Source organism: Rhyacophila brunnea, unplaced genomic scaffold (assembly GCF_057557595.1).
Source record: "Rhyacophila brunnea isolate RB1 unplaced genomic scaffold, BYU_Rbru_1.0 scaffold_7, whole genome shotgun sequence".
Taxonomy (NCBI): Eukaryota; Metazoa; Arthropoda; class Insecta; order Trichoptera; family Rhyacophilidae; genus Rhyacophila; species Rhyacophila brunnea.
In genome coordinates, this window is record NW_028233339.1 from 20,758,808 (window position 1) to 20,784,748 (window position 25,941).

The 25,941-nt window shown below is 34.6% G+C and overlaps 1 protein-coding gene across 1 annotated transcript; it reads left to right on the forward strand.

Annotated features, from left to right (window-relative positions):
• On the forward strand, positions 1–24,944 carry LOC147064609 (uncharacterized). The gene is made up of 8 exons (XM_085957458.1): positions 1–1,399; positions 9,556–9,810; positions 15,973–16,229; positions 19,875–20,084; positions 22,315–22,492; positions 22,907–23,060; positions 23,457–23,655; positions 24,594–24,944. The coding sequence occupies exons 1-8, from the start codon at positions 130–132 to the stop codon at positions 24,942–24,944; spliced, it is 2,874 nt and encodes a 957-aa protein (XP_085813584.1). The 5' UTR covers positions 1–129.
• Positions 24,945–25,941: the final 997 nt, after the last annotated feature.

A 25,941-nucleotide genomic window follows, 5' to 3' on the forward strand; every position in this document is an offset into this window, starting at 1 on the left:
ACAGTACGGCACGACTCCTTCACGAGATAGACGCCTCGATCAGCTGTCGGTAGAGTCCGTCCGGAAGATGCGGATCAAAAACGCGCGCAATTTACGAATTATATCTACATGTCGTAGTGAATAACAAAAATGATTCAAAATAAATTTCTTGTGTTAGTTATCTTCATAACAATTTACACCAAAAGTATTTACTCGAATCCTGCAACTCGCGAATTTGTTAATCAGGATAACAAAGGACGTTCGGGTGACAGTGGATTAGTTGGTAGGGCATTTAGCAATGTTTATAACACAGTGTACAAAAATTTTGGTAAGACACCAGAAAAAAATACTTACAAATCATTAACTCCTAAAATTAGTTACGATCCCAATACAAGAAAGTTTTTTATTGCTGAAACATCTAAAGTCAGTGTAAATGTAAAACGACATAGAACAGGAAGAAAAATTACAAATAGAAAAACAGGATATTTCTGGGACAATGTTTATGATTTTATGCGCGGTGGCTTTATGGATGGATTTTCCGACGATGAAGGAAGAAAACCGCCGCATAAAAGTACAAATAAAAGGCCACCTATTCCTTTGAAGGATGACTCAAAATCTGAAGAAGAATCTGACGATGATCCTTTGGACAACTTCCTTGACGGACTCGATGATATGTTTTCGGGAGGTTCTAAAAAAAAGCCGCAAGATTCATCAAGCGACGAATCAAATAAAATTACACCGAGTTCTTCATCACAAAGTAGTGAAGAATCAACTGAGAGTCTGGGATTGTTCGATTGGTTATCTGATGACGAATATGAAGAAGAAGAAGATGACGAAAATACTCCTGAAAAATTAGACCTGAAAGTGACATCGCAATATGTTTACTCCACACCATCGCCTACGACAGATTATTACGAAGACGCGGTCCAATACAGCACGGTCAATGACGAAAATTATGAACCGAACGAAGACCTCAGCACTACGCTGTTTGCGGATTACGAAACTACTGCTCCTGTAGAAAATCTTCCAGTAGAACACAATTACGAATACAATACTACAGCATATGAAACTCTGATTACACAGCCGACGACGACAATTGCAAGAAAACCGACTACCCTTATTATTAGACGGATAACTACTAAACTTCCTTACAAACAACCGACATCTAAACCTACGACAGTTAAACCTCCGAAACGTGTCGTTAGTAATAAACCATACTCCATAAACAATGTGTTGGGAACTTCTTCAATGCGGCCTCTTGCATATAATAAGGTTCCTGTAACAGTTCCAAAGGATACTGTTGTCAAGGAGGACTGTATCAAGAAAAGGAGACCAACCATCACATGGTTTCCTCAGCTTTTTGGAACTAACAATTATGTAGCCGTTGAAGAGCCCCCAGTTCCTGCTGGTAAACCGACAGGTATGACAGATTATTAAAATACAATAATATATTTAGCTCTAATGCTTATTAAAAAAAATATATAAGTATTATGAAGTTTTACCTATTTGTGGATTTTTAATGATATTATGGTTTAAGTACATACCGTTCTAATGAATAATTGTGAGAAACGAAAATATAAATAATATTACATTCTACAGGTTTTATTAATCATCAAGTAAATTATATATCAGGTAATATTATTTATATTTTCATTTCTTGTAAAATGGAATTCTACCTATAGTCTAAGAATTCTACCAAGTAAATGCTAACTCAATTAATAATTGTGAAATGGTTATTTGTGAAAAAAACCTCAATGAGAGTGATAGTCTCTAAATTTAAAAATTTACTTATGGCAAAATAATGTCAACCGCATCATTTAGTGAAAATTTATGAGACAGTTTTTCTAATACTTAGGTACATATTGTTTTTTTCTATTTGTTTTAAATTTAACATAATATTGACGATTGTTTTAAGACTTTCCAGTATTATTTTTATCGAAATTACAGACAACTTTCTTTGCATACCCATAAAAACTCTATATTACTCAATCATAAAAAGTCTCTAATAAAATTAATTTATTCAACTATATTATAATATATATTTTTATTTTTTTTAAAGTGCCAGAAATACGCAGGGTCATCTGCGCAGTTCTAATTTTAACAATATTCGAAGTCGATGAAGCGTTACCATCGACTGAAAAAAGCTATTGATTAAATCACATGTGCATATTACATGTACTCTGGTGGTTCCTTAAAATAATGGAGAACATTTAGGAAGGTTTTAGAAGACATTCTGACCATCACTTCATCCATTATTGACTGTGGAAATAAAATATTTACATACGCAAGATATTTTCATTGGCTGTGTTAAAAAAAAACACCCACGATGGCCGAGCGGTTTACGCATCGGCTTATAATATCGCAGGTTTCAGGTTCGAATACTGGATCTGGCAAATACACTTTTTCAATTTGTGTTTGGAGTCAGAGTATGGAGAGGTGAGCAAATGATTGACACCCATTTCTCGTAAAAACAAAAAAAAACTGAACCTTCACTCTGCATAATGATCTCATTAGGATCGGACATGGTGAGAATATTCAAAAACTATGGGTTTAGGTAGGTACCAACTTTATAAGGAGACTTTATACACGTTTCTACAGTGAGAGTGATAAAATGCCGCCCCTAGGCAGCGCCAATAAGCCGCCTCATTTTTTTATATAATATTTTTATCATCCAAGTATCCATTAGAGTCCAATATCTAAGAAATGTGTTGTATGGATACATTACTGACAAAATATCAGACTAATTATTCGCAAATCTGCACGTGTCATTTCTGGTCACCAAGGACGTCAACGGCAACGGAAGTAAACTAGATATCGCGAACCCGATAAAACCAGTGAGCTGATTTTTTAATGGAAAGATATTTTCATTATTACTAAGTTTAGGTAGCTATTTCTATATATTCCAAATGATTCTCCTCGATTTGCCGCCCTTCGAGTAACTGCCGCCCCCAAGCGACGCTCAATCTGCCTACCCCCACGGGACGTCACTGCGTTTCTAAAATATTATAGATGCCAGCATAAACTTCTCAATAGTTAACAAGAATTTAGATATTTTTCGTACCTACATCTTTGGGTGTGCTTTCCATCTAGATATTATATATTTTTTGGTATAATAATATAGAGTAGTATCTAACATATTGAAGACAATCTCGGGGCATCGGAAGCGGGTGAAAAAATGAGAATAGTAATCCCGAAATACCGGGATTGCAAGTCTTAGTAACTGCATAATATTTATCATGCAACTTAGTACTTAAGAATACGTATACGTCAATAAAATGATTCCTACTTAAGGTATTGGCCTTTCATCCGGGGGCACCGGGTACGATTCCCGATGTGGTCACAATATATTTATGTGATTTTCTCAAAACCTGGATTATCTGATTGTTCCACTTCTACTTCAACACTACCGTTTCACCATACTACGGTCATTGGACCTCACGGCATGTTGCCGTGATAATGAATAATTGATACATTATATACCTACCCAAAATATATAATTACTTCGTCATCAATAATGGATCGAGAGAAAATAATACTCAGCGACAAGCGACAATAAACAGGTTAAGTATTGATTTTCCAAAAAAATATGGTTTCATATTTTTAAGCAACCAAATTTGATTGCATAATAATATACCGAAAACATCGACCATCAGTGGCGAGGGGTGGAGGTAGGCTGTTAAGATTCGACGTAAATAATGCAAAATAAACTTTGTCAGTCATACTTATCTGTTTCCATTGAACTAATAATTCAATTTGCAGATGGTCCTGGTTACTTTTTAAAATTGAATTAAACCCTGCATAAACCAAACCATAATAGTTTATGTATGCTATGGACGATCCGATAAAAATAGTGCACACATTTTCAGTCATACTTATTTTCTTTCGTTGAATTAAGAATACATATTACATATTATGGTGATAGTTTTTTAAATTCGCTAAGCCCTGCCTATACTAAACTATAATTGGTAAAAAATATTCTTGTATCTATAAAATATATAAAATGATGTATGGTTTAATGTTAGATATTTTATAGATACAAGAATATTTTTTGATTATTATTTTTACTATGGCTTGGATTAGGCAAGGTGTAATTGTATTTTAAAAATTAACAAATACTATCTACTTACACGTGGTAGTCTTGGTTCAATGAAAACAAATATGTTTGACTGACAAAGTTTAGTGTGCACTATTTATGCCGGATCTTAACAACCTACCACAACCCTTCGCCACTGTCGTCCAACCATTTAGTTATATTGAATATCAAAAACAAAATAAATGACCGCTCTTCAAGTATTGTTTATGCGATCGAAACTAAAAAGTCATTTATTTCGCCTATACTCGACTTGGTAGTGGTAGTGAAATGTTCAATAATGTATGCGCACAATATGTACCATTGATGTACTATTTCACTACAATTTACCTCAACGGTAGGTATGTTATGTTGGAAAATCATTTTAAATATTACACACGTAGTTAGTTAATCTTAGAAACCATTTGTTATTTTACTCTTTACAAAACGGTGTAAGTAAGTAATTGTCTGTCGTGAGTTATTCTCGTACCACTGACATTATTTATCGAAATACGCACGTTGTTGCGTAAAAAGTGCGGTAAAATTATTGCAACGTATATTCATTCATACAAGTGGAGCGCACCAATAGAAAATAGTGCACCTCTCTATTCAGGTGTAAAAATGCGACGACAGTGCTGTCCGCAAACTTACTTAACCAACGGTTCGCGGGAACCAATTGATGAAATCTCACATCGCTCTAGTACTAGAGCAGTGGCTCTTAACCTTTTCGAAGTTACGGTGCACTATAAGAAAAAAATGCAGTGCACCAAAATCAAACGGTCATAAAACAAAGGAAATAAGCGAAGATAACTGTTATTACAAAATTAACAGATTACAAAATAGACTAAGAAAAAAATATTAAAGAAAAGATATATACATAGGTACATGGAAAAACTCTAAAATTACCCATAACAAAATGTATAATTATTTAATTTAATATAATAATACATAATTTATTTGATTTGAGCTTGTCGGATTTTGCAGATTTCAGAAACATGAGGTCGAATATTTAATATAGCTACCCTCAATAATTCTTCGTCTAAATTCGTAAGTTTTTGTCGTTTTTTAGTTTTTATATTAATTATTGTTGAGAAACCGAGCTCACACAAATATGATGTTGAAAACTGTACATTTTCAGTGCCCTAGTGTAGAGAGGTGGTTATTCGTCTTGGACGGAAATCCAAAATTCCTCCATAGTTATTTCATAAAATTTAATTTTCCGTTGACAAGGTGACCAATTCTTCGTCTTCTTGGTACGAAAATTCACAACTCGATGTATCAATCGTAGCAAATGGATTTCGTATCCAGTTATAATTTTCTATATCTAAGGAAGGAAATTAATATGCAATATTTTCTTCCAATACAGTTAAATGTTCTGTTATAGTGGAAATAATTCCCTCGGCAATGTTTTCGTTAAGTGAAGATTTTTCTGTTTTTATCATTTTTTTCGCGGTGCACCGGTTAAGAACTACAATAATATTATATTATATTATACCAGTGACGGTTTTTCATGAAGCAGATTTGGCATTATCTACAATATAATGTACCAAAATCTAAGAACACAGAACCAATTAAGTAGAAATACGAAAGCCAGTGCCACTATTTGTTTACGATATACCTAGTTGTAGTAATGTAGTTAAACATTTGAAATACAAATCACGCCTGGGTGTATACTATTCTCAAATATTACCAATACTGAATGCGCGTACAGAAGTAACAATTGAAAACAATATTCTTTAACACGTGTTTAAGTTTATTCCATATTTCTCCACCTTCTTACAGTCACACCTAGAGGGTAAATCCAATTCCCTTTTTTTCAAAATCAAACAAAACGTTAACAATTTCCGAATACGTTTTTTAATATTCAATGGCGGCTTATTGCATAGACAAAATTTTCGCAAATGGCCTCCATACGTATGTGAGTCTCGGACGCTCGCTATAAATGTCTGGTTAATTAACAGAAAGATATAAACGAGGGGAAACTTACAACTAGTTATTACACAGTCTGATATAACTACATGCGTCAGTTCATCCATACGTTAACGTTTCTTAATAATGCTATAGCCAGCCAGGAACGCTTCATGTGGGGGTGATGCAATGACATTGATATATGGACGAAGCATCTGGAAAAAAAATGACACTCGTTCACTCAAATTTTTGTCGGGTCTGCCGAATTGCATAATCTGTTCTAACGCCATTACAATAAAGGTGATATTTATATAAATTCCCGATGCGTGATATCGCATAATGGAAATTGCGTGACGTCTACCTATGCATGTTCGAATGTCGCTATGCGCGAATTTACTTGCTAGCTACTGTATTGAGTGCGTTGTCCATTAATAATGTCATTGGAGTGATGGTGGTACGCAGCACTCGAGCGGTAGGATTTTAGGGGCGGCAAAATACACAGAAAAGACGTTGTGTGTTTCCTACCGAAGGGTGATACTTACAAATAGGAGAATTATTCCTATTTAAGAGTTTACAACTATACTAAGAAGAATTCTCTCGAAGTCTCAATAGTGGGTTCATCGTTCATATGTATATTAGATGTTTCTGCAAAAATGTGATTGTTTATAGCGATGAAATTAACCATGTAAATAGCCCATAGTATTTGAAGGGCCATTATAATAATGAATTGGTTTAATTTGATGGATAGTAAAAAAAACGCTTGCGGTGCTGTTAATTTTGTTAAATTTTGTTAAATTACGAAAAACGACAAGATATATTTTTTTAAATGTTTTGTTGAGAATATGACGAGTATGTTCGTTTCTTATATAAATATTTCCATTATTTTTTTTTAAATATTTTTAAATTTGGAAAGGCGGTAATTTTAGTCTGGCACCCGAGCAGCAATTACTTAGTATAGCAGAGTATTCTATATAATATATTTGAACTTAAAGGGAGATTTTTCTTCAACATAATAATTATCTTAAATCGATTCGATCGTTAGGAACATCACTATTTAGAGGGTTTGCTTCTCATCTCTAGGCTCATTAAATACATAAGACTAAGTAAGCGCATGTTCTTGATAAATAATGATGCAATTTCACTTATCGACTTGTTATTTAGAGTACCATTCGCAAGAAAGAAACATTGCACCTCAAATTTTTGATAAGATATCTAAAAACTTAAAATTGAAAGGCCAAACTCGATCTACTGCTGGTTGAAGGCTTTTTCGTTGCTACGTACTTCTGTCAAGCTTGATTATCTTACCGATACAAGCCCTTTAGGTCTTTTCATAGGTATATCTTCGGCACCAGAGAACACAAAAAGAGGGTTACCTTCTGGGTGGGCATGTAAAACGTACAATTCTCGGGTTACAAAACTTAAACACACCATTTTCAATAATTACGTCTGTATTATCATTAAAACTTGTAAGTCGTAAACCAAAACTGCATTAAAAATTTTAGTCTATAGCGACTGGCTATCGTATTTATGTCCTATCCATCTGTTCTGTATTTCAAGATTACGGATTTCCTACTTGTTTGAGCTGATTTCATTTGCAGATATTGATTTTAAGTCCACAAAACATCATAATCTTTATTTTGGAAGCATTAACTTTAAACCTAAAAAGTAAACTAAATTACTCATTTCTCTCCAAAGCGGAGTATGTTGGCCTCCACGGAGTAGAGGTTATACGAGAAAATATTGTTAACCATTTGTTCAAACTGTTAGGTCCTTGCATTTGGTCAAACATACATTGAAAAAACATCATACATTTTTGTCTAGCCGCTCTCGTTCCACGGTTTCATAGATGGCAGCTCTACCAACTTGGCTACCGTGGGTAAAATTTAATGTAACATCAAACCTACTTTGAAACTCGTTACATAGATTATTAAAAAAAATGAATGAATAAAAAAAAACGTTTTTAATTTGTACGCTCTTCGCGGAGCATAAAAGGTGACAGTGTAGTAAGAGGCCATTATTGATAGGTATTCACTCAAGTCATTATGTACATGGTTTGATCAAAAAATAGCGTTTAAAAACACAATTGATTCATCAGCAAGAATCAATCCTCCGCCATTCCATCAGAATTTTTATCTAAGAGTTTTCTTGTTTCCGATTTTAGAATAATTCACGTTTCAGTATTTAGGTATTCACACTTTTTTATTACGATCGAATAGAGAATACATTTCATTGAATATATGTATATAAATAAATTCCCAATCACGAGAAAATAAATAAATTTATACCATACTTGATTTTCTTTGGAAAATTTTAATCTATGAAAGGTAGAATTTATCAGAACTATTTTTATCTAAACATTAATTATTATAACGGCACACAGGCGCATTATGCCATGCCTACTTTTTTTTAGACCAACCGTCTTCCAAAATTTTAAAATCCGATAGAGTTGACATTCTTTTTCCATACATATTAATTAATTATATTATAACGACTTAATTCTCGATTAAATTTACACAAATTTTAATATATTTTCTTATTTAGTTTATAAACTTCTGTCCCTTTCTTTGTTTTAGATTATCTATATCTCTTTATTTCGCAAACATACCATAAAATGTTTGACTAAAATACATTGAAAATATTATTCAAGTAATCCCGTGATTTATATATTGTCAATCCCAGAATTTCAGGATCAAGAAATTAAGGAATCCAACCATTGATGAAAATAATAATATATAAATGAATCCAACCAACGACCCACTGATTTAGAAGCAGACGTTTTATCCACTCTATTTTTTTTTTTTTAAATATTATACATATTTTAATTATCATATACCTACATACCTATTATATTAATAAAATAATACTTCGGTACCTACTTCCGATAAAAATATTGGGTATGTACCTTAAGTATTTATTACCTATGTGAAAATTTCGATAATATTGTAAACCTATTACATTTAATTTTCCCATATTTTAGAAACTCTCATTTTGCCAATCAATCATCTTATCATACTCCAGCTTCGGAGCATAAGTAAGCACAAGGTCGCACTATTATTCTTGGTTCAATAATGATATGATATGTAGGTGTGGTCGATGGTGTGGTAGATGAAAGACGATCGTGGTTATTCCTGATGATGGAGAAGTGAAAGTTTATTTATGGTTACATACATTGGCTACATTGCAACATACAACATACAACAACATACATTGCATACATAGCCTATACATTGCAAGATCAAGATACAAGTTTATCAAGTGAATATTACGGAGAGACTGACTTGTTTCCTCCCGACAGCCTTTTTTGAGCCTGTCACGATGAAAAATGCTTACCTCAGTATCTCAGCCATTTGGTGAGAAAATATAATAAATGTTAAAGAAATTACACATACTAGACAATAATTATTTTAACTAATTAATTAATTAACATTCATTTGAAAGCGATTCATATGTCATGGTTTCTACTGATGACCATTGATAGCCACAGATATTATGTATAAAGTATGTACTTATCTAATTTATATGTTAGGTAACCTCATCTATATGACGTGTAAAATAAATAATTTGAGAAATTATAACACAGTTTATTATTAATATTTCAGGGTGGCTAAGTTATTTCTCTAGTGATTACGCTGACGATCCAGATGACGTAACAGTGTCTCCGTCCTCAGCAGTTAGCTGGTTCGGAAGTTTCTTCACCGAAGAAACCAGCACGAAGGCCCCAGCTGCAGTTATTGCCAATCCAGTGACACTCGTGCCAACACTCCCTACGATAGCACCACCTCCGGAAACCAGCTGGTTTGATAACTTCCTCGACACAGAAGAAGATGATGGAGCCTATACTAATAATGTCACAGGTATGATATTCAAATAATAAGCCATTTAAACTTTTAAACAAACGAGTACAGCAAAAATAAAATACTAATTATACAAAAACTATAGGTACATCAGGATCAGGCTGTAAAACAATTTTGATACTATTATAATTTGTCGTAACTAAGTACGCTTACGCCTGATTTTAAGTTTGGGTGATTGATGAAAAGCAGGCAATCTGGATAGTGGCTTGCGAAAATCAAATCGATTCAATTCATCAATCTGCTCATTCCACGTTCAATTTGGATCACGACCATGGATTGAAGTGACTAAATCGTGATCCAGATTGAACGTAGTATGCCAAATATCCGTTGAAAAAATCTGTCCTGTGGTCATAAATATGCACAGGAAATGCCCAGAGCGAAATTTTAAATTATAGCTATGACATTTAATATTATTTGTTTAGATGCAAAAATTAGTAAAATCAATACGTGTAATCTCGCCAGTCTTTGGCTGCTCATTTTATAATCATAAGTGGCCCAACAACCCATGGCGGGTCCTAGCCTCCTCCAATAACTTCCTACATCTCCCCCTACCTGCGCCAGTATCCTCCAGGTGTCTGGGCCTGCCAATCGACCTCTGGCGGTCTTGTATCTGGGATTCCACTTGGCGGTTGAGCACTGTCCATTCTAGCTACGTGGTCTGCCCATCAGAGTCTACCAAGTTTGATGAATGGGGAGATACATTCTTCTTGGAAGAGTTTCTAGAGCTTCAGGGTATGACGAATACGCCATTCTTCTCCTTCTAGTATAGATCCATATATCCCACGCAGCACCTTCCTCTCGAATATATCAAGACTCTTGACTCATTGTTGATCGTATTCTTTTTTAATCCGTTTTAGTGACTACACTAAATGATCTTTCTCCTTCTTCTACGCTCATAGTGATTTAGACATGCCTAAAAATTGAAGGGCAATGAAAGTCCTAAAAAAGCTCGGGTCTATATACGGCGTTTGTACGCGGCAGATAAATACGCGATCGACTTCCGGGCCTTTATCTTGTTCAGCAAGTTCTATCGCTGAACAAAAAACAACATAGTTTTTTTTTCGTCACATGAAATTTCTCTTTTTGATTTGTGTAGGTACATTTGTAAATGGGTACTTACTTAAGAAATTAGGTACCTACCTACATTTAAAAAAAACACAAATAAACATGACTGAAAATAACAAATGGTAATTAATTTTTACCGAGGCAGTGTTGCTACTTACCCATGCAATGGATATTGTTATTTAATATTCTTGGTGAGCTACAAAATTCTCATGATACAGATTTTTCTAAAATCAGACTTCCTAATTATAATTTTTTGCATTAAAATAATGTTTATAGTCTATTGTGATCAAGATTATCAGATTTGAGAATGATTTCTGTTCGTTCGTGCAAAATAATGTGTTTAAACCCAGAGCAAGGTTACTTACTTCAAGGATGGTTGTCGCCCAGATGATGACAACCCAAAATTGCCACTTTCTCGAATATATTTATAATATAAATTGAAGACATGAAAATAACTTGAAATAATAATGTTATTACTTAGGTATATATTATATTACAACTGAAATGTAATAAATATTTTAATTTTTAATGTTCTATATTACAAAGTTGTATGCAAATTGTAGTGTGAATCAATTTTAAATTGGCTAGATGTGAGGCATGTTAATTTTTGAACTATTAGCGACATACTCCCATGAAACAGTCTTGAGAAAGATTGTTTCTATTACAATTTTGTAGTCAAGTGAATCAGTCCATTTCTTGATGCCCTTTGTAAAACAAAGATTCTATTTTTTTTCTGAATTATTTTATTCGTTGACATGCGATAATGAACTATTCATTCTATTGAGACTTTGAGAGACTGCATGTCAATATTTTTTTATGTACATACCTACTTATATATTTTTGTAGTATATAAGTGTAACACTATTCGATTTTAATTGCATTGAAAGTATGTTATATGCTTCTTTGATTTGTTGCCCTTGTGTAAATGCTACCCTAGCAGTACACATTGATCGTATGTACTTCATATATTTTAAGAAAAGGCTCAATTTGTGTAAAAATATTTTTTAATACCGTAGTGTTCGATGTGTGGGTTATGGTGTTGATGATGATTATGAGGAAATCGAAGATGTATGCAGGAGCGAGTTTTATTTGCAGCGTAACGGTTGGTACGATAGTATAAATACAATGACAGTACATATTACGTACTGAGATAGTTACGAGCCAGGTACTTAGATTCGAGTGACATTTTGATAAATCAGTATTCGTAATTTATACAGTCAAAAGTAATACCTAAACATTATATTCCAGTACATAATTATATTGAACGAGTCAGCGGTTTAAATACGAGTAGTTGTGAATTTTATTTATTACTAGCTGACCCGGCGAACTTCTTACCGCCTCAGAATCAATAATCTTGTGTTAACTTATTAGCTGAATTAAAATACTCAAAATGAATTAAGTTCAATAAATGTGCAAAAATCAAATCAAAATGAAATAGATTACATAGTTTTGGTTGGTTCAGATTTCGAAGCATGATAACTACCAAGTCAATCTTCAGTTGTAAATTGTGCGGCGGCAAGCCAGGCAGAAATAAGTTTAAAAATTCAGTTGGATAGTTGGTTGCTTCGTCTTCGTTTATTACACAGTCGATAGATTTGAAGGAATGCATTGGACCAACGATTTGATTTTGAATTGTGAAGTTTAAGTGATCCACATCTTTGTTCTTTGCCGCAAAAATTGCTCGTTCACTCAACCAATTGTGATTTTCGTGGTTAGCAATGACGTTCGGGAACACTTTGTTGATGAGGTCGTCCTTCGCTGAGACGAAATTTCAAAAATTCAGCGGAAACGAAATCAATCCATTTTAGGCAGTTACCGATAGTCAGCAATTGCTTAGAGAAATCTTCGGCAGATGGATCGTTTAGCAATGCAACTCGCATGTTTGTCGTCAGCTGAAGTTTCTTCACATAGCGCCACAGAGTTTATGATTTGAGGCAAGCGTTCATTTTATCGGCAGCGGTTGATCTTGGAATGACTGGTAGTGTTTGGCGGAAATTGCCAGATAGTAGAATCATTGCGCCACAAAAACACATTGAGTAATTGCGCAGATTTTTCATAGTTCGATTGAGTGCTGCCAATGCGTATTTGTGCGCCATTGTGCATTCATCCCAGGTGATGATTTTACTTGCTACCAAAACTTTGTGTTTCGCAATACTGATTGTCGGTGTTTCAGTCGTTTGAAGGTTTAACGGCAATTGCAACTCTGAATGAGCTGTTCGGCGTCCTTCTAACAACGTGGCCGCTATCCCAGAAGAAGCAACTGCTACAGAAATTTCGGATCTCGCACGAACAGTGGCCAAAATCAATGACATGAAAAATGTCTTCCCAGTTCCACCAGGCGCATCGAGGATAAATAAACCACCATTTCCATCATCAATTGCCTGCATTAACGTATCGTACACTTCCTTTTGTTGGGGGTTCAACATTGGTACATTCGTTCGAACCGATCGGTTCAATGCATCTCGATCATATTCACGTTCACGTTCCAATTCTCGATTAAAAGCGTCATTCATTCCACGATGTGGCGTTGGCATTCCTAACTTGACTAACAAACTGCCGCACATGAGATAACACATGTCTTCGATCAAAAGCAAAGCCTGGTTATGTATCTCCTCATTCACTTCGAGATCGGGATTCTCTGAACTGACACGAATTCGATGTAAAATGTCTTCTGACATGTCACCCTTGTACTTGTTCCACAGTTCAGGTGGATTTGATGGGAAGCATGTCGAAATAATGATAGCAAATAATGTGCGTATCTGCCTTGGAAATGCAAAAACAATTGCTACAGCGATTTTCATGTCCCAATGAATATCATTTTCAAGCAAATTGAGCTGTTGACATGCAGCACGAAATGTTGGACACACTACACCATTGACAGTTCGAAGTGATTCAAATTATGTCGGCCCACGAACATTTACCATCAACAACCGCAAGTAGAAGCATTCTTCATTCTTCGGATGAACTGTGTAAATGCGACCAAGAGCATCATTAGAATGCACATCCGGATGACCACGAACTGCATCGCCTTGCTTCCGACGTTGAAATTTCTTCGATGAAGCGTTCCAAGTGTAATAACGTGGCATCTCAGAGTAGAGCAACGTTCGTGCAAACGGATCGCTTTGACAAATTGAAAAGAAACTGGTCAATATTGTCGCTGGAGGTGTTACAGCACGTTGAGCAACATTCGATGCATTAAAATAAACTCGTTGACCATTCTCAAGATGCACCGCCAAATGTACAGCAGTGGGATGACGTTCATGAATGGGGAATGAGAAAATACGCTAAATTGTTTCATTGCAGCTCACATAACGACAAACTTGATAGTGCGTGATTTCATCGTTGGTACCTATTGGGAATTTGAACGCCAAAAACCACAATATCGCTGCCTTTGGTGACATATTTTCAGATGTATTTGATGTACTTTACTGAATTGCAATACTCATGTATCAGAGATGGCGGTATATATGGATTTTTTTTTGTGATTTTATTACTTTTCCAATCCGCGAGGAAGCTTCTCGAGGCCGAGACGAACAAAAAAAAATCATCGAAATCAGTCAATCAGTTCTATATCACCAATAGACATAATCAAAAAAGCCGTTCCATACGAAATGTATAAGAAAATGAATGTTCTTCATAATTTCTTTTTCCGTGAAATTTTCCGATGTTTTAATAATTGTTCTGCTATTCAGGACAGAGATAAATCCAACAAATTAAAGATCATAAAAATCGGTCTAGCCGTTTTTGAGTTATAAAATAAATGGTGTAATTAACCTGACTTTGATTTATATAGATTAGATCTTCTGGCTCGCGGCATTGTAAATAACACTGGAAAATTATTCACACAATTCAAAATTACATAATGAAGCAATTATCGATACGCGCACATTCACAAATTTGATAACCTCACAAAGCGAACATTTTTGAAGGCAACTTATCGTTTGAAAATCACAATCAAAATCGCTATTTGTCTACAACAAAGTCTTTCGGTATTATCTGAGGCTGAACTGAATCAACTGTCAAAAACGCCATGTTCATACTTTCCTGTTTATTGTTTCTGTCATGTATCAGAGATGGCGTTGTATAAGGCTTTAATTTTTTTGTGATTTTCTTTTGTTTTCGTATGCGCGAGCTCCATCGTTTAAATTCATCGATATAAGTCAAAAGCCGTTCGATACAAAATGTATGAGAAAATGAATTTCTTCATAATTTATTTTTTCCGTGATTTATCCGATGTTTTAATAGTTATTCTGCTATTCGGAGCTGAGACAAATCCAACAAATTAAAGATCGTAAAAATCGGTCCAGCCGTTCTCGAGTTATAAATGGTGTAACTAACCCGACTTTCTTTTATATATATAGATTACAGTCATAATATAATATGATACTATGGGAATGGATATTAGACTAATTTTCCATTGCGATAACGTATTTAATATCACCAATCAATTTGTTGACACAGGTAAACAGTTGTCTACCGGTATATGAGTCCCTGGGAATTTATTATTGCGGTCGAATAATTTGATACATTAAAAATAGATATACCTAATGATCAATAATATACTGACAGCTACAATACAATTAGACTGCTGCACACCCACCCCCATCACCCCCGCTTGACAAGCTCCTATTTAAATCAACCTATCAACTTATCTAATAACTTTACTATGTGTTTATTATTGTGATGATCGTAACCGCCATAATATGTAGTATTTTAATGGTCATTCCACCAGTGTCGACTACGGCAACTTATTGCGGTGTCTAGTAACATATCCGCATCAAGCGAGGCTATTGAGGTGTGCAGCACCCAGATGCGGCAGGATTCATAGGGCAGTAAAATTACCCTTTTTTTAAATAACATTATTGAACATAAGCTTGCCTATAATATTAAGTCCAATTACATAGTAAACAAAATCATATACTTATTTATTTGAAGTACATGCATAATAATATGTTGCTTGCTGCCAAAGAGCAGCAAATTGAATAATGAACGCAAAATATATTTTAAAATACCAAAATTAAAATCTGACTGATGCATAACAGTTTTATACAGAAATACCGCAAAGTAGAGCTAATTTAAATTTTAATACATCTTCAGTTCAACCGGTCAAGAGAACGCGGCGTAGAAACTACAAAGGTTTCCAGTTGCTTCGCCTCCACCCCGATGTCAACTGGAGAGTGGAAGACCTTAAAGACCTGCAAGATGATACCAAGGACACGGAAGTGATGTGGTGGTCCATTCCAGCCATCAACAAATCTGCTGACATACTGATTCCTGCTGACATGTTGCCTGAAATTAAGGCACACTTAAATACTATTGGAACAACGTACGACGTTTTAATTTGGGATCTTCAGGTAACATTACACTCTTTTTTCTAATTATTCACATATTTAATTCTTTAACTTCTTCACCGCAGAGTATTTAATTACTATTTAATTACTACATTTAAATAACATGCTAATTATATCTAACGGCCCCCTAATGAAGAGACAACAGGTGTGCCATCCGTGTTGAAAGGATTAACCGGCTCTGTGCCTTCAGCGATTTTTCTCGCTCTATGAGGCCTGATCAACAGGCCGCACATACAAATTTCGCGAGTTATCTCGTACGACTTTAAACTCAAGATACTAGCCACTGTCGATTGATTTGCATAATCTAAAAAATTAAACACACAGTGACATCTGTTTGAATGATTATGAAATTATCGGTATTACAACGATTTTAGTAAGAGCTTCGCTTTACATTCAACGTGTGTCGTTAAAAATCACGGGCTGTCTGATACTGCCATAGTAATATTCTGATATATAGAAAAGGTTAAAAACAGTAGCAGTTTATACCATAAGCACAGGAGGCGTCTGTTTAGACAAATTTGATAGACCTCCATCGGGACTAGATAGATTTTCTGCGTTTCTTCAGACTACGGATCCCAAGTAAATGTGAGAGAAAGTACTTACTGTAACTACTGTCTCTTTCTTAACCATTTTATTATATGGCATTAAAATCAATGTGCGAATGGAGCCACTAAATGTTCTAAACTGAAACTGCATGAAAGACTATCACAAGAGACGCTACCTGGTTAATTCCAGATACAATTTAGTGGTAGTAGCCGTATCTAGTTTTCTAGCTTACTCAGTTAACTTATAATATTGTTTATTTACTATTTGTGAACAATAAAGAGATCCATAATGGCGATCATGGAATTGTCCGTATATGACAATACGCCCTATGGGGAAGGATGAAGAAAATATGTTTTCACAAAATGTTTTTTTAGCATGTCATAAGATCATAAATTATGGGCCTCCATAGAGTGGAGGTTTTGTATTAATAGATTTTGTTTTTAAAAGAAATTGATGTTAGCCACTTGCTCAACCTATTAGGTCCATTCTCTGACTCATACACAAATTGATAAACAATATGTGTACTTGCCAGATCTAGGATTCGAACCTGGGACTCACGGCGTTATAGGCCACGCTTAAGCCGCGTGGCAAAGCTAAAAAAATATAAATTCAAACTCACTTTTTTCTGCGAATAAAATATCCCATGGAAACATTACAAAAAATCAATCATTACATAATATATACATAATATAATTTAGACAGAGGGAAAAATTTGTGACAGTGGGTTTGAGTCAAAAACTACCGAAAACCGTGACATCATTTGAGTCGCCTAGAATCATAACTCACATATTCCAAAAATCGAGTTTTGAGATAATCGCAAAAAACCACCAGAGCACTATTTTTAGTAATTAGAAGAAAAGTATTGAACACACTTGAATAATAATGAGTGAGTGAGTCGGTTGACATTATTTTTTGTATATATATAATACTCATAAGGTTACGGGAAGCATTTAAAATTTTTATAATGTGAGTTTTGACACCAACTTTTTGAATATGTGAGTTATGACCCCAAGGTGTAGGAATAATGTGAGTTTTGATTCCAAGCTACATAAATATTAATACATGTAGATTGTAGATGCATCATACTTTTTATACAAATTTGGTAGGAATGATTGGATTTTTGAATAAAACTAATTATTGTAGGACATTCTGTCATATTTTATTTTGTTCTTACATAATTATTAGCAGTAATAATAAATTTTATTCTAAATAATATTATATCTTCATCCTAATGTGACTCCAAACACTGAATTTTATTGATATCACATTTTTTATGATCAAATTCTTGCATTCTTCTGATTGACAACGATTTGCAAAGATTAGCTCCTTTCTGATGTGTACATAAGGGATATTATAGGGATTCCACTTGCCTTGTATCTGAAACCAAAATAAAACAAACCAACTTAATAAACTCTTGGAAGTATTTGCCCTTTATTGTGGAACAAAAGGAATACGTAGATACCTACTAATATATAATAAGCTCTTGGAAAAAATAAGTCTCACTCATTGTAAAGTTTATTTTGATAACTCAATGGAATCTTTTATAAGTATGGTATTCATGGTTATAATATTAATATATCATTAAAGCATTGAGCTGAATTTATTTGACAGTGTCATTGTGCAAAGTAATAAAATAACTAATAAAATACATAGCAACTTATTTTAACATAATATTATAACATCGTTCAAATGTGTATAGGTACTAGTTGAAAACAATTTTTACAAACTCATGTGATTCTTGTCATGTCAAACAAGAGAGCCTATAGATCCAGAGCAAATTGGCTGACAACAGCCAATGACAAATTCTTTAAAAGGCTTAATTAAGTTACTGAGACTGCTAAGAATAATTATTAAACTTTATACAGAAGGTATAAGTGATGATGATGACAAAACACAAGTAATTTATCAATGGAAATTCAATATTACATTTTGGTACTGACCTGTCAATCTTGGCATTATTTTTCTTCCAGTTTCAGGATACGTTCCTCTCTTCCTTACGACTCCACCTATTACTGGGGATACACTTATATCCATATCGAATAATTCTATATTGTTTTTAGTCAACTTTTAACAAATAATGCCGAAATTATCAAACACAATGACTACACAAGTGAACAGCAACTTCTTTTTGAGATGCGAAATCCGCCATGACACTTTGAGGAATAGAGCTCTCTGATTGGTTAGAAAGGCCTTGGAGTCAAAACTCACATTATTCTTTGAATTATGTGAGTTTTGACTCCAACAGTGAACTTTGTCAACGATTTTCACATAGTTTAAAGTGATTTTTGATACCCAACTATTTTCTGTATATAGATTATTGCATTTAGAATCACTTGGCATATTTAACTCAAAAACGACAATAATGCAAAATGTGACTTATGATTCTAAGCGACTCATTTACAGATGACCACATTATAAAAAATAACCTGTAAAAATACTGTATAAAAATACCAAGTCGAAAATAACTAACATAAACTATCACATTTCCATGTCATGGCCCGTGTCCGGAAACTTGTACGTATACAGTTCGCCGTATCACACTTCACCGTGAAATGTTGTATCAGAAATATATGGCCGTATATTAATGACTGTCCAACCTCTTTGGGTAGTATAGTACTGATATAAAATTCATCTCTAAATAAAACACGGTTCTTGTCGGTTTACACTTCACAGAATCCAGCAGCAAACAATTTTTGAAAATAGTCGGATATTAAATTTGATTATTTGTTAGGTTAGGTTTTCATTCTTGAATTCATGAATTTTGCCAAAATCAGCTATGAAAATTGAATTAATGTTCATATTGAATCTAATAAAATTGGAGACCGTATGGTATATACGGTCATCTTTTTCCGATAAGAAAGCTCACGGCGAACTGTGCCACAGTGAAATTTTTTACATACAATTTTGAATTTACATGTAATTGTCATGGCTACATAAAATTGATAAAGTGCTTGTATGGCAGGCATGAGACATTGTGTTAAAATCCCACTCAGTTCAAGATTTTTTTCTGTGATTTTTGAGAGTTAGGTAGGTATGTATTTTCAATATATGTAGAATATTACATTCTTGGATCTATTAATTTCGAATGTATATTTTTTTCAGAAAGCCATAACATATGAAAATCCTAAACTCTCCAAGAAACAGCGTTTAGAGCTGGAAAAAAGCCGAGGACATCCATTGACATGGCGGAGATACCACAGATATGCTGATATCCTCAGATACATGGAATATCTTTCTTTGAAATATCCTGATATGGTTAACCTCATTCCACTTGGAAGATCCTCAGAAGGATTACCAATTGTAGCAGCAAAGGTAATCTATGAATAATATAGTTGGACACAAGTTTGGTGATCTGGAACCGGCCCTGCAAATTTACTAGACTTAAGGTCCAAAATAAAAAAAAAAATAACATTGAATTTTGTTTTTGAACATTGAGACAATTCTCTTACAAATTAAATTACGTAATGTAATATAATAAACAACAATATTCGTAGAAGTGATACCTACATCAAAAATTTTATTATACTGATATTCTTCTCATCATGCCATCCCCGCACGGAGGTCAACCACTATCAAGGTGATCTTTGCTCTATCATCTGCTACCTGGAACATTTCGGTGGAGCTGCACTCTTACTCACACTGAGGTTCTTATGCCATGAAACGAGGCATCATTCTCTCCTATGTTTACCAATGATTTTTCATTGGAAAACAAGTTGTGGAATGGTGTACTTTTGTCCTCTCATAATATGGCCGAGGTCAGTGGCGCACCCAGGGGGTGGGCCAAGGGGCCCTGGCACCCCCCAAACATGAAAATTATCTCAATGATTTTAAACATTGAAATTGAAAGCCAATAAACTATACCTTTGGGTTTAGACAAATAAAAACACGGCAAAAAAATGATTTGTAATTCTCTAGCACCCCTTTTAGAAAAATTTCATAGATTTTAAATTCTAACACAACACAAATGCCAGGTTTTTTAGAAACCCAATCCTTAATGGAACTGTCAAAAAATTCTCGGTGTCCACCCGAATTCCGGACTGGTGTAGGTCATGGCTGGGGATGGCTGATAGGGCTCTAGCCTGGGGGCCCGGGCTGTGGGGGGCCCGGCGTGTCGGGTTGAGCAGATAAGTGAGATAAACACACATCATAAATTAGCTTTAATAGTAAAAAAAAAGTCGCCTGCGGCGCTATTATACTGCATAGTCATGAAGATTTTCAATTACTTATATAATTGTGCAATATTTTTTTGATTATTACGTGTCGATACTCAACAGCTCCATTATTAAAGTAGATGTATTAAACATCGCCAATAATTCACTGTATAAGTACCCTTAATTTGAACTAAAACACAATTTGAAAAACGTTGATGTAGTGTTTCACACTGCCTTTAATTTTAGCGGTAGGTAGGGGGCCCGCCAAATATCCTAGCCTGAGGGCCCGTTTCAGGATGTGGGGACCATGGTATAGGTACACCGAGTGGAGTGGTAGACAAAAGACCGATAAACAAGAAATTAGGCTCTGAAGAAGAAAAAGAGCCTATGAGACTAATTTACATTCTCCTCCTTGGGCCCCCCCCAATATTAAATCCTGGGTGCGCCACTGGCCGAGGTACTGCAGTTTTCTGGTTTTTTATTATGTATAACTTCTCGGTCATTTCCTATTCGTTTGAGGATGACAACATTTATCACCCTGTTAGTCCAAAGAATTTTGAGGATGCGTCTATCTCACCGGTATATCTTCCAGTATTCTATGCACGCAGCCGATCCAGCGCAGTCTCTGCATTTTCACGTGATCTTTTCGCCTCCATAAAGTGTGTACAGCTCCTCATTATACCTTGACCTCTAAATGCCACTTTCTTGAATAGTCCCAAAGATTCTTTTCAAAACTCTCCTCTCAAAGATATCCATATTTCTCTCATCCTGTTTGCTGAGTGCCCAGCATTCTGATCCATATGTTAATACCGGGCGCAAGGGAGTTTCATATAGGTATATTTATATATAGGTTGTGTTGGTTTTCCTTGAAAGTGCTTTGCTCTTTAGAAGCACCAAAACAGCACCTGTTGGCAAAGACGTTTTATTTTGTCGTTCGTGTTATTAGTGTTTGTCACAAGGAATCCTAGATAAACAAATTAATCCAAAGTTTCAAAAGCATCGCCGCCAATGATAAAGGTGTTATTATCACTGTTGCACTGTGGAGTACCATACCTCCACGTCATAGAGAAGTATTGGGAGAATATAACAGTAAACTTGCAAATATTTATTGTAAAACCGAAGTAAATGGTAAATTACCATAGTCATTATTAAACAATGTATAATATGAACTGCCATAGAATAGATTTTTTACTAGGGATGGTTCTCTGCCATTTGCACAACTCACTGAGTCTGTACTCCAAATCACAAACAGATATTGAAACAATGCCAGATGAGGGAATCGATCCGACACCCTCAGCTTTATAGACAGGTGCTCTAACCAATAGTCAGGCATAATATTATATGACTTTTAAGAAATCATGAATTTAGTAGATAATTAATTTTCATTCTAGCTTACATACCCATCAAATGCGACGAGCACCCCAACCATTTATAAGAAAAAGTGGAAATTGAAATCAAAAATGAAACCGGCAATTTGGATTGATGGAGGCATGCACGCCAGGGAATGGATATCACCAGCTGTAGCTACATGGTTACTGCATACCCTCGTGGAAGGAGAACATGGGAATGGTAAAACCACTAATTTATTGCACTAGAACTATTAGGTACAACTCAATACTCAGTTATGTAGGTACTTAATTTACTCTGCATCCTTATCAGTGACGCGTTTATGGATGTGGAGGCCTGAGGCACTGACTGATTTTGAACCCTCCATATTAAAAAATAAAAACCATAAATTCCAATTACTAACTTACCTAGTAAAAAAAACAATGTACCTACCTCGTTCCTAGAATCACAAACTATAACTGAAGATGATTATTAAAGGTGACAGTTGTGGCACATAATCGGTATCTGTTTGAGTGGTTATGTTATAGCTCTCTTTGATGTTACTTGCCAGGATTTTGTTATGCTTTGTGTAATGTTGTATATGTTACGCCGAATGTGTGAAATTAACTATTACATGAAATGGGCAAAATTTTTCAGGAGCTGAAATGGAGATGCTAAAAATAGCAGACTGGTATATTTTACCTGTAGCTAATCCTGATGGTTATGAACATACCCATACATCAGACCGATTATGGAAGAAAACACGCTCAATTCACTCCAAGAAAGATGACAAAGATTATTACAATAGCTGGTAAATACATATTTTCTCTTTTTTACGTTACATTTTGTCAAATTTTATCTAGTAGTGTATAGTGTAATAATTTAGGCTGGGCGAATGTGATTATTGTTATGGTTACAATTCTCAACTGTACTTACATCAAACATAATGCATCACTTTCTCTTGCTCGTTGCGCTCCAACTATGTCTTGTTTCCTGACAAAACTATCAAACCCCACACTAATATAGTATGTCTATAGTATATTTTATTGGAGCCCCTAAATTAGTAATCAGTGCCTTATGCATTGGACTACAAAGGCTTCCGAAATGCATTCAATTATATGGAAACATAAAATAGGTCTGTTTAAAACAAACATTAATCTACTTTGTCATTGTGTACTTTGTAATAAATACTGCATTGTTCTTTTAGGTTTCCATGGAATTGGGCGAAGCCAGAGGTTAAAGAGTGTTATGGTACTGATCTGAACAGAAATTGGGATTACCATTGGGGAGAGAAAGATTCGTCAAAAGATCCCTGCAGTGATTATTACGCTGGTCCGCATGCGTTTTCTGAACCAGAAACTGTTGCAATATCGAGCTTCTTGATGGAAAATAAAGAACAAATGAAAGTGAGTATTCGGTTTCGTTATGTCATAAAAGATTATTGACATTATCTTCAAAGATGACAAGTAAAAGTTGTTATCCTTATCATTCACTTCATTATTTCAACTTTTATTGTTTTAAAGATTAGTAGGAGTCATAGCTAATCTTTTGATAATTCACTACTAGCCTGAATTCAATATTAACCAAAAATGGGTAGTATGAGGAAACTTCGATTGATTTATAGTGAAACCGCTCTCTTAATTTCTGGTCGAATTATCGAATATCACTGGTCATGCAGTACATTTATAGTCTCAACGCTGTGCAGAAAGATCCCATCTCAAATTGAAGATTTCTATAATAAAATCATTTCCATACAGATCAATATAATATCGTCACTGTTCTGGCAGAAGACACTAATTCGAAAAAATGACATTTTGAGTTAGTTATACCAAAATGTTCCTTATTTCAAACTTTACCGTCTGGAAATCTTCTTAATAAATAAACAGTCTTTATTTTAAAGTCATCCTTTTTACGATTACTTAATAAACTCACATGATAGACCATTTCAAACATTTTAACAACTTCAAAGTCAAATTACTCAAAACTAGTATTCTCCAGTTAGTGTGTTCTGCCAGAACAGAGACGATATTATTATCATAAGTGGACATTTGTCTGTTAGTTTTGATCTGCATTAAAATTAATGTTTCTTCATGTATTAATTCTTTCATTGTTTCTTCAGTTCATTTTAAATAATTGTTTATTAAAATTGTCAAGACAATTAAATTGCCTATAAAACTTTGTTAGATATGATAGTGGAATTTAGAGATAGTGAAAAAGGTTACTTTTGAAATGCTATCCTCAAAAATTAGCAATACTGCGTACCTAATAATATTCCTATTGTCACAGAATGTGCTCCATATTATTCAGTCCGCAGTAATAATAGTTTTCATGGCATTTTTCGTAGGTTTATCTAAGTCTTCATTCATATGACCAAATGTGGGTGATGCCAACGACTCATTCGCTAACACCGTTCCCTGACAATGCCGATTTAATGGAGATGGGGAAACTGGCGCTCAACGCTCTATCCGACGTCTACGGAACAAAATACCAAATCGGCTCACTCGACGAACTCCTTCACCCGGTCAGCGGGGCAGCGCACGATTGGGCGAAAGGACGTGCCGGCATTAAATATTCGTACGCCATCAAAATGAGAGATTCGTATGGCCCTTATGGATTCTTACTTCCGGGTTCTCAAATAACACCGACGGCAAAAGAAACCTGGGAAGCCATTAAAACCATTGCTGATAATTTATGAAAATTTAATATTTCTAGATATCTATGGAAGTACATGTTTATTGGCACCCGAAACTAAACTCATATCGATACGTTATAATTTTCATCTTTTTAAACACAATAATATTATTATCTATCATACTACCTAGTCCACGTCTGGTACTTAGAGCACACAGACATCATGCAACTCATTTAAGAACCCCTCCAAGAATGAATTCAGAGAAATTTGATGTTTTGTTGATACTATGTTTTCGATAGGATACCGATACTTGCTTTCATTTCTTGAGGTAATTTTTGCTGAGTAGATCTAAAAATGCTCTTTTGACACTTTTCTTATGTCTCTTGCGAACTCACACGGACAATGATTATAATGCTGCGATTGCATTATGATCACGTCACGTGCTGTCACATGCTGGTACGGTAAGTCGAAAATGTGTAGGCATGCAGAACATAATAAAAAAAGTTCATTGAGTCATGCGGTTGCCGATGTGCTCGAGGTGCACTCCTTGTTGTTCTGACTATTTCGGCAGATTTTTTAACTGACAATGTTCGTTTAAAGGTTCAAAATGTGCTATGGGATGGGAGCATCAGTCTGATAACATTTTAAATACCAAGAAAAACGACATTACACTTTTTTTCCCGTAGCGGCAACTTACTGTGACAGCACATAACGTGATGATAATGTATTTGACGCATTAGTAACCAATCCTTGGAAATATCAATGCTTTTCATCAGATACCTAATTATCATACTAGTAGGTATCAATATTTTTCTTCCGACATGAAATCCTCAATCAAATAAGATCACCGATTTAGATTTTGAGCTACAGAATGTACCAGTAGGTCAGTAGGTATCTATGCTTTATTTATTGAATTTTACTTATGAAGTGCTAATAAACTTTGTGCTAAAAATACACCAATATTGTAGATACATATTATTTAACATTTGAATTATTAGAAAATCTATTACGTATTGTAAATGTTACTATTACGTAAATATTACGTATTAACCCTGAAAAT

Excerpts from the sequence above, each read along its gene's own strand:
- LOC147064609 (XM_085957458.1), top strand. The coding sequence starts at position 130 with ATGATTCAAAATAAATTTCTTGTGTTAGTTATCTTCATAACAATTTAC. Across the intron at positions 20,085-22,314 it reads TACCAATTGTAGCAGCAAAG|CTTACATACCCATCAAATGC; the intron begins GTAATCTATGAA and ends TTTTCATTCTAG. Across the intron at positions 23,656-24,593 it reads AAAATAAAGAACAAATGAAA|GTTTATCTAAGTCTTCATTC; the intron begins GTGAGTATTCGG and ends CATTTTTCGTAG.